Source organism: Natator depressus, chromosome 7 (assembly GCF_965152275.1).
Source record: "Natator depressus isolate rNatDep1 chromosome 7, rNatDep2.hap1, whole genome shotgun sequence".
Lineage (NCBI taxonomy): Eukaryota > Metazoa > Chordata > Testudines > Cheloniidae > Natator > Natator depressus.
Window position 1 is genome coordinate 92741824 of NC_134240.1, and position 13253 is coordinate 92755076.

At 34.9% G+C, this 13253-nt stretch overlaps 1 protein-coding gene across 4 annotated transcripts in view; it reads right to left on the bottom strand.

The window, feature by feature from the left end:
• The window catches only part of EXOC6 (exocyst complex component 6), a 175810-nt gene that overhangs the window by 49051 nt on the left and 113506 nt on the right, over positions 1 to 13253 (bottom strand). For 2 of the 4 annotated variants that reach the window (XM_074959079.1, XM_074959081.1), the window contains exons 19-20: positions 9580 to 9609; positions 111 to 252 (exon numbers count right to left, since the gene is read on the bottom strand). In XM_074959079.1, coding sequence (XP_074815180.1) covers positions 111 to 252; positions 9580 to 9609 — 172 coding nt within the window. The remainder of the gene's footprint in view (positions 1 to 110; positions 253 to 9579; positions 9610 to 13253) is intronic. The other 2 variants (XM_074959080.1, XM_074959082.1) reach the window with 1 other exon arrangement.

The window sequence follows — 13253 nt, forward strand, 5'->3', positions numbered from 1 at the left end:
ATGCTACAGAAGAGGATCACTACCTGGTTTAGATAAAGAAATTTTTTTTAATGTCATGGCAGCTATAATGAAACATACAAATACTGTAACATTCAGAATTCTCTACTTACATTCACACTGTATGACATCTAAGTTAAACTGCTGAACAGCTCCCATGCTTATCTGTTTTAACTCACTGTCCAATAGCATCTGCATCAGGGATGTTGAAAGATGTTGGCAGGCTGACATGCAAGCTGTCTGGGCCACTTTTCCCTGATAAAAAGGGTAACAAGTTGTCAGATAGCAAGCAAATTGTATACCACCAGATAATGGCCTGTATTACTTTATTTTATATATACACACACAAATTCTTAACAATAACTACACTTAGAATAGACACTGAATGATTAATGAAAATTTATTTGATTCACTTTTATCAGTTTTGAATATAGTTAAATCTTTAGGAGTATTAAACACAACCAAATACGTATTAAGCAAGAGTTGGTAATTTTTCTGGTCTCATAGACAAATCCAAATATTTTTCAAGACTATTGACTGGAAGAGTGTCATGAAAAAATATTCGTTGCTGAAATATGTTGTTAACCTTAGGATGACATTTTTGAACACAATGAAAAGTGGAATGGAAATTGACACATAGCATATGTGTAACACCATAAAACAGACAAATACCTTTATAGAATCAAAACATTTGCTTTTACCTGGGTATTTTACCATAATAGCTCATTATTATATAACTATTAAACTGTTGATTTCTAGCCTAAAAATTTGCTGCTTTCGAACTTCAAGCCTGTCCGTACTCTTTTAAAGTATTTGACAGGTCAAATAATGGTCCATGGAAATCAACTACTTACAAAATGAATAGTGGCCCTCTCCTGTACAAAACAGAAATAATTTTCTAATCACAATCCAGTTATTTACATTTTCATTACAATTTTTGCAGAATCCTTCAAAAGAAATTATTTCCTGTTACAAGAGACTAATAAAGCACAATTTAGCTATGAACATGCTAAACGATTTAATCAAATATGTTAATTTAAAACCAAATAATATGAAAGTTGCACTGCAGATGGATAACCAATTAAGAAGAAATTTCAAAACAATTATTCATTATGACTACCTCACTAGAGCTATCTTTTACCCATAATGTTGCAATCTTTTTAAAACACAGAAATCTTTGTGTTAAATTGTAATGTTATGCTTTACTGAACTTGTGGTTTAATGTACCTTTAAATAAACATGTTTTAATGTAACAATCTCAGTTAATGATATAATTTATTTTGTAACAGAGCTCAAGTATTAATATACTATATTTTTATAGGGAAGAAATGATTTAGTATACCTTGTGCAATACAAATAACTTTACCTTTTAAATTATTACTATAATTTTAATTACAGGCCAAAAAACAATTCAGACTATTTTCTAAAGGATAAAGAGACAGATTTTGCCCTTAGTTGTGCAAGTACAACTCATTCATTTCAATGAGAGTTGTATGTTTATGAGTATCAGAGAGCAAAATCTATCCCTAAATATTTTGCGTTGCTTTCATCAATTTACTGTTATAACTGAATTTATCAAAAGAATATATACATAATACAATGTAACATTCTGGAATTTCCTTGAACTTTTCCTGCTTTTGTTCATGGATATTATATTATGCACTCTGTTCTGATGTCATACGGGAACTTCCAACAACTTTTACCAGTATATCTTTAGCATTAGGACACCCTGAACTGTAAGGAGCTTTATATCTAAAATGAGATGTCAATTTCTTAGTTGAAAGCCTTAAAAAAGTAAAGCAGGAGCAAACAACATATTTGACTGAAACAGATGAACTGCCAACAAGGAATGTAAGAAACAATGCAAGAACAGCATGCTAAAAAGTCTCCCAAACCCAATGGTAATTACATTGGGAGACATGCAGCTCTATTCCCCAAGCAAAACAACATCAATATGAATGGGGGGGGGGGAAAGGGGAGGAGGATAACCAATGGGCCACAATTCATTTAATTACAATGTAGTAGGTTTGAGATACTTAATGGAAATGTCATTTTGATTTAATGGAACAACTAGTGCATTTCAGTTTAATGTACTGCTCCATCAAATCAGCTCCATGTCCTATTTATGCTGCCACCATAATGTAATAACAGTATAAGCAGATTAATAGGTTGTCAAGAAAAAATTTAACATTCAATGTATTTTATATGCAAACGCAGTGTGTATTCTTATAAACAAAAGATTCCATTTTACCTTTCTGACCAAACTTCTGAACTTAATTGTTGTAAACTGGCATGTATCAATAGCACTGGAGCACAAGATACCGGTTACAATACAGAAATACATGATATGAAATAATTCTGTTGGACTTTTTAAAATAAGTATCAATATATGTGCATTTAATGCTTATTTTAAATGACAAAATGCAAACATCCTAACATTTAAATTACTTCCAACTATGCACTTGAACTACAGGCTTATTGTTCTCATGGTGCAGTCAAGGAGTGATAAGGGGGGAAGTTTACTGTACATAATTTACAACTATTCAGTGAGATCACTAGGTTTTTGTAAATCTAGGTTAAAAAAAGTAAGGCTAAATCTATTAAACTTATCTGTAAACCACAAGAATCTGAGTTATTACTCTACTAACTAATTTAAACTCCTTTATAGATTTACTTTGCAATGTTCAGTATTTCCAAATTCAAAATGCACAGGGTTATAACACTTATTCATAGGAGGATAAAATAAAAATTCAAGTAATTTTTTTAGAAAATGTGAAACATAATTTCAAATTCATATCTGATAAATGAGGTCTGACTATATTTATATTCCAATTTATATCATGTAACAATTTGTCATCCTTATTTTCAATATTTTTCAAAATGGATGTTTTTAAAAGGAAACTTAAGGGTCCATGAATATTATCATAATGTACTACTACTTCAGAATAAAACTAGTTCAGTTAATTTTAAAACATTCTTAATATTTAGCATTTGTAAGTTTGGGGTTTTTTGAAGTTACTCTGTCAAGCAAGTACATTAAATAAACATATCTGATGTCCTGCATAAATTCAGCAGTTTTATTGCATTCTACTATTGCAGACCTCTATGAAGAAACTACTACCATCTCATCTTCACACGAGTTATAATTGCCGGTATCTACTGAGCATATTCTTTTACTCCACCAATGCAAATTTCAGGAAACAAGGACCCTATTCTATTAGCAAAAACACCTGCTAAATTTTTTTTAAAAGGCAACTACTTTTACCAACCCTTTACATTTTGCTGAAATACAAGTTTGTAAAAAGAGAAAACCCTTAGACAAACTTCTTATATTTCAAAGGAGCTTGTAAAAAAGAATCTGCTGACATATTAAATCCTTTCTGTAGTACCCAAAAGCTTTTCTCTTAAGAACAATTGTAGTAAAGAGACATTTGGCTCCTAGGAAATTCCCAAAGGGTCAGCCATATGCATCCTTCCATGGCACCTTCACGGTACTGCTTTCTCCATCCATGCTAGCTGTCTCAAAAGCAGCTTTCATCATTCACTAGGGTGTCAGTCAATATGATTTATGGACTGCATTCAACAAAGTCAAAGCATATAGAATGAGAAATATGACTACAATCTGCTAATTTGTTTTGTATTGAGCCACTTAGACCTGATGTCAGGCTAAGACCGGCAACACAATTAACCAGTCGGTGACAGATTCATCCATCCTCCCTGCCAGGCAGTGCCAATCAAAGACAGCATGAGGCCACATTTGGAGAAGTCAGTAAGAAAACCCATTCTCTAAGTAGCCTATGTGGGCTTCTGATTGACAGCTTTTGACTATAGCTTGTGGAGCACCACCACCCTTTACCCAATAGTTCCTCACTGCAAGCTGTGAAATAAGGCTTTCACTGCCAATCACAAGAACAATAAACCAACACAAACTACCATCCCCAATGAAAAAGAAAATAAGAAAACTTGTCTGTTAAATATAAAAAGTTAAGCTTCAAAATTAATTTAATTTTATTAAAAGATATTAAGCAATTTTTAAACTTACTAACACTGTAAGAAAACTAAAATACATACGCTTCAGTAGTCACATTAATTAATGGTTTTGTTTAACAACTGCAGTAACAAAATCCAACTTTTGATAAACGGATGAAAAATTTATTTCTTAAAATAGTAGGAGAATTTTAAAAATACATCATTTCACTACTATTTATGTAATTCCTCCTCCCCAAGGGGTTGATCAAAATAAACTAAAGATTCATGTTGAGAAATAATTTGTAATTCTTTTTTTCAGTAGTCACAGTTTCCTCTAAAGCAGCAAAGAGTCTTTAACTTTGTACTAACAAAATACATGCATCACTGTTGAAAGAACTCCTCAACTATCTGGTCGTCCACTTATTAGATAAAAAAATTCCCATTTATCCTTGTGAAACAGGTATTATTCACTATTGTTTTAAAATTAATTTATCTCAGAACTTAAGCTATAAGATATCCTGATTTTTCCAAATAAGGGTGCAAGACTTTATCTTTTATTCACAGAAGCCATCCCATTGACTTGATGCTACATATATATGGATTTGTAGGATGAGGACCTAAGTTTTTATAGGTATAGTGACATTATAAACCAAAAAAGTGAAGCTTATATAGGATGTTTATGTGAGAAGAACCCGAAGATTAAAATAAACTCATACAGCCAAATCCTAGTAGCTTCTGCAAAGCAGAGGCAGCAGGAGCTTCATGATACACAGGGGCTGCACAGCTCCAAAAGACAGTGCATCTCCATACCATTGGTTAAGAGACCTGATCCTGATCCATTATAAATCACATAGGATTACTCTAACCCCAGCAGCAAGGAGTGTCGGTGTTGGGAGATGTGCTGGCACCTTCAACAGAATGGGAAGCTCATTTACCCGAACTCTGTACCTGCTCTACACCTCTCATAAGGGCATCTTCTTCAGCTGCACATATCACACCACTTCTGCGACTCTAGATCAGTCAGCCCAGGGCACAGAGGGTTTGTGTGACCTGTTGAGGCTCATACTCCGTTACTGACACATAACAGGTATCATGATTTAGTAAATTTATAGCACCTAAATGTATGCTAGATGATTCACCGAAGAAAGAGAGAAAGATTCTTTCCATACCAAAGAGTTCCAAATTTAAATGTGGCTATTGATTTTTATGTTAATTGGAGCTGATTGAATATTGTTTGCTTTTTTTGCCATTAAAAGAGAGGGTAGGTGTTAGCATGTAGATTAAAGAGGAAGCAAGAGTCTAGCACTGTGGACTACACAATCCTCCTTTTCCGCACCATGCAATGTCAGCTACAAGTCTGTCTGTGGTTTTCTGTGCAGGAAAAGGAAATGGGATTCTTCTAACATAGGGCAACTTTCTGCTGAACAAGCTATTTTATGGAACCAGAATACACCTTCATCCAGGATAATTATATTCCTTATTCTTGTGCTTTATCCGCTCTTCTCTATTTAGACTACAAGCTTTTCAGGGCAGGGGCTCTCTTTTACTGTGTGTGCATCCAAAGCCTACCACAAGGCCTGTTATTTGGGATTTCTAGGCACTAATTTAATACAAATAAATCATAATCTGTGGTTTTTAAGATTCATTTTATTTCTCCACTTCAAGAGCAAGGGTAATGCTGGGTATTCCTATTTCCTTCTTTACTTCCTCATCCTCAATTCTTGTCTGAGCATCAGCTAGAAGGGGTGCTTGAGTATCATGTGAGGTGCCCTCTCCCTCTAAATTCTGAAGCCTCTGAAGTACTCCCAGGCTTTCACAATCTAGACATGATTGACCATGACCCTCCCTGCACTCTTATATGCCTCCTGCATGGCCAGTATGTTGAACATTTTATATAGAAATATTTTCTATTAATGTTGCTGGTGCAGTTATCTCCAGACAATTTGATGGTTCAGCATGAGCCTCGAACTCTGACCTCACATATGGGAAATTTTCAACCCCCAAATTAGATCTGATAGTCTTGTCTGTGAATCCCAGGATGGGGCTAAGATGGGGCTAGTATTAGTATACAGATTGGCTCGATGCACATATTCTCATATATTTCACATAGAAAGGTGCTGGAGTTGCTGAGACTGATCAGTCATGGGGACTTCAAATGTTCAAATAGATGATGATTATTCTGCATCAACTCGGAATTCCATGGCTGACAGCCGCAATCCTGACTGTTGGCTCCACGCATGAAAATGAGCACACTGGATCTGGTATCTGGGTTGGGATTCAATTGAATGGAGTTGGCCATTACATTTTTGTTGTGAATACACCATTATAGTCTTCATTTGAAGTTAGGCACTTTCTTTTGTTGGGGGCAAGAGACCTGTCATAATGGTCTACCCTCAAAAATTGATCGAACTGAGGAGTTTCCAGAAGATCTTCAGAAAATACTCCTGCAACCAATTGACTGAGCTAGTGATGGCTTAACTAACTTTTGTCTTCTGATATCTGCATAATGACATCTAAATCACGTCTCTGCTGTCTTCCTCCTCTTGGGTCATCTTGGTTTAGAGATAATCTGCAACAGGTGAAATGACAGGGGAGACTACTTGAGCATCAATGAAAAAGTCTCTTGCTGAGTGACCAATTGCCAAAAAGACTTTTTTGAAGTCTTATGCCACTGTACTCTCTTCAGGACAGGGACTGTCTTTGCTATGTGTTTGAACAATGCCTAGGAAAATGAGACCCTGATTCATTACTGGGGCTTGTAGATGCTACCATAATGCAAATAATAAACAACAACAATGGTTGTGCAGAAAGCAAAGAAAGTAGTTTTCACCTTCAAAACAGCATCCAAAGTCTTGCCCAGGGAAACTCTTCCAAGTGGTTGACAGTCTGGTTAATTTGGACGGCTTCCACTTTAGAAAACAGTAGTCTTTCTTGCTGTGAAGAATTTTCAAGTTACTTGGAAGAAAACAAATCGCTCAAATGTGGAGTGAGCTCTTTACCACTGTGGCTCAGGAAATTATCTCAAGGGAACATATACCAAGTTTTGTTTGTAAGTTTTAGCCAGCAGTCACCAAATCAGATCCATGTCCTTTCTCATTTGTGATGCATGGAAGTGCTAGAACATCTTTGTTGACGAAGACTGTTAATGTTTCCCTAGCGGTGGAAGGTAACATGTTTGCTACCCTTAAGGAAGCTGTTCTAAGGCCTCTGTCAAAGAAACCATTACCAATCCATTAACAGGAGTGAATTAAATTAAATGTGTGTGTGTTATGAGATGGTTAAGAAGTTAAGTGAGGGGACAAAGGCAATGGTGCATTCACCATGCTGATGATGCCCTGTACAATGAACCACTGTCTATCTGAAATGCGGGTTGGATAAGGCTCAACCCCCACAAGACAGAAATAACGTGAGTGCTGTGGGGGAAGCGTTATCAATTAATATAAGCACCCCTGATTAAGGGCAGGTATTTGTCCTTTTAAGATTCTGGGCTAATCTTGGATACTGAGGTAGCAGTTTTGGTCAAAAGTGCATTTTTCCAGATGTGACTTGCAAGAAGTGCCCTCTGGAAGCAGATCTTGCTACAGTTAAGCATGCCTTTGTCACTGGCAGATTAAATTACTATAATGCGCTGCAAATGGAGCTACATACTGAGCTCATTTGAAAACTGAAGGTAGTGCAGAACGTGAATACCAGTGCTCCAATATATTTTTGGGTGGAGTTCAAGGTGATGGCTTTAAATAGAGGTACTCAAACTTCAGCTGTCTCAATACAGAAGAAAGAATGCTGTTCGTAGAGCATTTTTCATGAGGGATCTTGGCTTCAGAAATTGGTCCTAACCCTCTTTCGTCTACCAGTCTATTTTCTGAACATTCTTCAGCCCCCACTTTTTTTTTCTTTCAGTCATTGGAGGGTGGGGAAGGCAGGTTGACGGAATATGGTGGGTTGTTTGATGGGTTACTGTCATTAAAGGGGTTTGGTGAGTAATGGCAGACCATTACATTTTAGTTTTAATTGGATAAAATACCCACAGCAAACTTTGGATGGATGCTAAAAATTGGAATTAATAAAATGAAAATAATCCTAAATAGATGTGAGTCAAAAAAGTAAGGGACAGTGGAGGAAAATAATATAATTTCATATATGTACAACAAAAATTCCTTTCCATTTGTTAAAAGAAGCAACAATTTAAGGGACACTGTTCAGGTTTATGCACCCCCCTACCCTCCGAATTACTTTGAAAGTTTGTTTCCTCACACACATACACCCCCCCACCTCAAATTTGGAGATCAGGACTCCTCCAACTTGCTTTGGACAGCCAGTCCTAGGAGTGATGTGTTATTAAAAATAATCCAACTGTTTGGCTGCTCCAGATACAAAGCTGTGAACTAAAATATACACATACACACTATGATGGAGTTTTTAGTATCTCACCACTGAAAGGACTGCTGTTGAAGGAGACACTGAGGAATCCAGGCCTTCAAAAACTACAGGAAAAAAACATTTAAAGGGAATAATTTTGAGCCCATAAAACTTTGACATATTTCTTCACACTTAATATATGTGTTTTTCTTTCTATTTTACTAAAAGCACATGATTTTTATAATTCTAGTAGTGCATTTTCTACACATCTCTTTATGTTTATGTTCAATAAAAAGCACACCCTATGGTAGCTGGACTCTGGAAATTCTTTGGATATTTAGTAGCTTGCTAGATACAGCAAAAACAAAATAACATCTCAATCTACTTCAAATATCTTTTCCCTCAAAAATAAAGATATAAAATATGTACTAACTTTAAAAAATAAATGTTTCTAACATTTACTTCAAAATCATACATAATAAATGCCTTACAAAATCTTTCATTTTTTAAAATATGAACCTAATGCAATCAAATGAAACCAAATTGGATATGATACATCAAAATTTTACATGCATGTAAAATTACCAAAAAAAAAAAAAGGCAATTCTGCCACTCCATGTTCCGAAACAATTGCTAACAAACCCAATATTAATTTCTCAATTTTTATTATTAATGATCATGGAAATAATCTGTGGTTGATCAAGGTAAACTGCTTTTTACAAAAACATGATGACCTGAAAATAATCAGGGCATGGATGAATCCCTAAATGCAATCCACCATCTTTTTACACAAAAAAATTTGAGTGCAGACATTCCTTCAACTCCAGCCAGTATGTGCACCAGAAGGAACATAGAACTTTCACCAAATCTTTATTCTGTGCCTCTGTTTCTCCATTTTAACCTTATCCCATATGCACATCCCACAGCTGCATTTTCCCACCTGACCTCACTTCCAAAAGGTCTTAAAGTCTCCTCTGAATTATCTCATTTGTGATACAATGCACACCCTATCATGTTTCTGCAAGGCTTTTAGGGCTCCTTCTGTTCCAAAATACGAAAGACCAATGTTAGTAATTAACCTGTCTTTTGCATGCAACCACACAACGAGGTACCCAGTGAGTCATCAAACAAATGGAAGGGTTTTGGCGGGGTGGGGGGAAATTTATTAAGTGATTAAATATTGAAGCAATAAGCCTGCAGGCAGTTCATAGTTTTTCAATTTACATGCTTTTTCTTCATCTTGCATCTACTTACCGACATAGCTGCATGGTCATTGTTGTTATTCTGAGAAGGAAACCAGTAAGGCAATCAAAACAAAAAATTAAAATGTACTGTCAACATCAAAAGAAATGTTGGCATCAGTAAAAGGGAAGGAAATTCTTCAGAAAACTTTTATTTTATGAGTCTTGGTACTTAATCATTAAGTACTAAAATTATTTTGCCATAGTCTGCATGAATGAAAAATATCTAGATCTAGGAAGGCTTAATTTGCTATATAAATTTTTGATATTCTTAACACTCATAGAAGACAAAATTATTTTGCTATCTCAAACTGATAAATTTTCTAAAATTCAAAGAAAGTCAAAATTCCTTGGAAAATGTAAGAAAAAAAGGTATAAACAAATTAAAAATTATTTTGCAGAGACACAAAAAAGTGATTCAATTGAAATAGGGGTACTTAATATAAAGATTGTCTTTTTCAGTGGTAATGAGCTGTATGTCAAAATAAAAAATCCAAAGTAATACATTCCACAAGTAACATTTTCTGAGTTCATCTTCTAGCAAGTTTTAATTGTAATAAGTATTAATGATATATTTATTAAAATATTTAAAATAAAAATTAAATGGTTCCTTTAAAATATTTCCATCATGTATATTTAACATCCAAACTACAAAGCACATGGTTATTAGCAATTTATTAATCTATTTAATACAAGCAATACTTAGGAATGCTTTAGGACAATGCAAGGCTAAATAAAGTCTCTGTTCTGTAAGTAATTTAATTTTTCACAAATTTTACTATTAATGGTAATTGGATGAACTAACAAATGTGAAAAGAAAATATTTTCCTTTTTCAAGCCTTTTATGCTAACACTGTTGCTAATGTACAGTACACCTACATCCCTGGAGTATATGAGAACTTTAAGGAGAAAAAATGCTAGGGAGACATCCCAGTGATGCCACAGTTGCTATGAGAGCAAAACCTGAACAGTTTGGGTTGTCATCTTTCCCATGCAGTACCTAGATGCAGTAACTTAGATCATAGTGAGCCTGTTTTGTGTTCTTTAGATTCAAACATAAAATAGTATAATTGTATAAAACAAGTTTTTACATTTTATATTCAGTTTTTTTAAAGTTATGTCCCGATCAATGCAAACACATCTAAGTATATGCCCATATGCAAGCATGGCGCACGCGTGCACACACACACACACACACACACACACACACACACGTGACTGTCTCTATACATTTAGAAGTAGTTATACATATTCCAAAAATGAAGTAGGTTCTAATGTCAGATGTCCAGGAATCATAATGTGTAACATTCTGCTGTGCCATATGCATATCAAAGCATATGCACAAGCAGACTGAAGTCTAACCATCCTCCAATAGGCAGCACACTCTGAATCAGGCTATGGAGAGCTCATGGGAGCCAGGTGGTCATGTCTCCAAACTAGCAAACACCTGAATTATATTCTGCCTTTCCGCTATGTGGATACACAAGGGGTGGAGGGAGAAGAGGCTCCCTGTACCTTCTTCTTTCCTCACCATACCCACAACCAAATGAGCAGGACTTGGTTCTATAGTTTCTGGATATAAAGAGTTCTGAACTATTAATATATGTTTGAATATCCATGATATTTCTACCACCAATGCAATAAGGCACCAACATTTTCTTGAAGTAAAATTGTGAAGCTTTGATTTTGTTAATGAAAAGTCCTTCTAAAAACTATCCCATCCAAAATCCTATATATGGCACATTACAATCTAGCTTTGCTTAAGACATCAAAATCTCTAAGGTTAGGCTTATTTATGTTTTATTAAATTATTTAATTATGAAAACAAGGCAGCTTTGTGGACTTGTCTATTGAAAATGCCTTTATTATAAACATCCTTTTTAGGACAAATATTTCCTATTACAAATCAAACGTTGAAACTAATGGTAAGGAAAATAATTAAATACTAAACTAATTTACATATCATTTCTACAACTTTCTCACTAATATTTATATACAGAGGTCTGTGGAACAGGTTTCCACATTTTGTTGACTTGTTCACAAATCAATCAACCAGGTCAAGCAAATGTGTCCTAGGTTATTCTATTAGAGATGCCCAGAATAAGACAAAAAGATACCACCCTACATTTTACTGGAACTGTAATACTGGATCAGACTGGTAGTCCATCTAGTTCAGCATCCTGTCCGCTACAGTGGCCAATACCAAATACAAGAAACCGAAAGTAGAGAATTATAGAATAACCTATTCATCAGGGGAATTTTCTTCCTCACCTTCTCAGCTAGAGGTTAGGTTATGCTCTAAAATATGAATTTATATCCCTTCCATTCTTTTTATTCAATTGTTAACTGATATAACTGCTTCTTTCCATTCTTTCCCATTTGGTGCTACAATGTTGGCACAAATAGGCAACTTCTTGCAAGGAAATGGCACTTATGTTAGCCCACTAAACCCAGGGTTACTTAACATGTAAAACAGTGTCACCAAACTGAAATGTGGAATCCCACCATGAGTGCAAATGCCCATAAGCCATAAAAGTATACCAGTTATGACTAATGAGTCATTGTCCCTAAAAGAGGATTAGAAATGTTCCATATCCCTCATATTTCACACAACTATTAACCTGGTGTGAAAAAGGAATACTTTAAGAGTGGGGGAAAAAATCAAAGCCACTTTAATATTAGATTTGGAATACCAGATCTGTCCCTTTGTCCACCAACTCTAGTATCTTGTCTCCTCTACAAATGGCCAAATATGTGATGCTTTAGAGGAAAACAAAAAAATCTCAAATTCCCTTACCTACTTTAATTATGCTATAGTGTTCATAAGTGAAATTCTTTTCTTGATTTAACTTCCAACATAGATGTGGAAACTCCAGACTAATAGGAATATGTTATACTTATTAATAAGATTATACACCCATCCAGAGGCACTGAATGTGGGTAAAGCAATCACACATCAAACAATAGCAATAAGGAAAAAGCTGAAGCACAATGTAATGAATCCATAAAGGCTAGATGTTTTGGTCCAAATTCTGCTGTGGCACTGATATAAACTGAAAGTAATTCCACTAATTTCATTGGAGTAACTCCAGATCTACAATGAGTAACTCCAGATCTACAAATAAACTGAGAGCAGAATCCACTCTAGTAGTTGTGCACTTGTCTTGAAAAGTGACCAGTCAGACAATGAAATATAATAATTGATACATAAGTCAGATGAACAATACCCTCTTTACTTGGAGCGAAGGAAAATAAGGAATTTATCTGACTCATGAACGAAGATGTTTCAGTGGGAACTCAGACAGGTAGAAGCCTATGGAGTTTTTATGGACAAAAAATATTTTAGATCAAACAGAGCTTTGGGTTTAAATTTTTAGATGCTGTTCAAAATCATGCACAATGCGCATGGGTTGAATCAGGTCTGCATCCTGTGGATCAGTGGACTTGTCCACAGAATTTGCAGGCACAATTAAAATGAACATTTGAAAATCTGGCACTAAGTGATTTAAGTTTTATGAGATCTAAAAAACAGTATGAATGTTTACTACTAGTAGTTTAGTTAAAAAAAAAAGCTTTCAGATGGTGCATTTTATTTTCTTCTTTGAAAGTAAAATCTTTCACAAATATTTTATAATTCCATTCATCATATTATATAATTCTACACTGAATAATGCATCAGTTAGCATG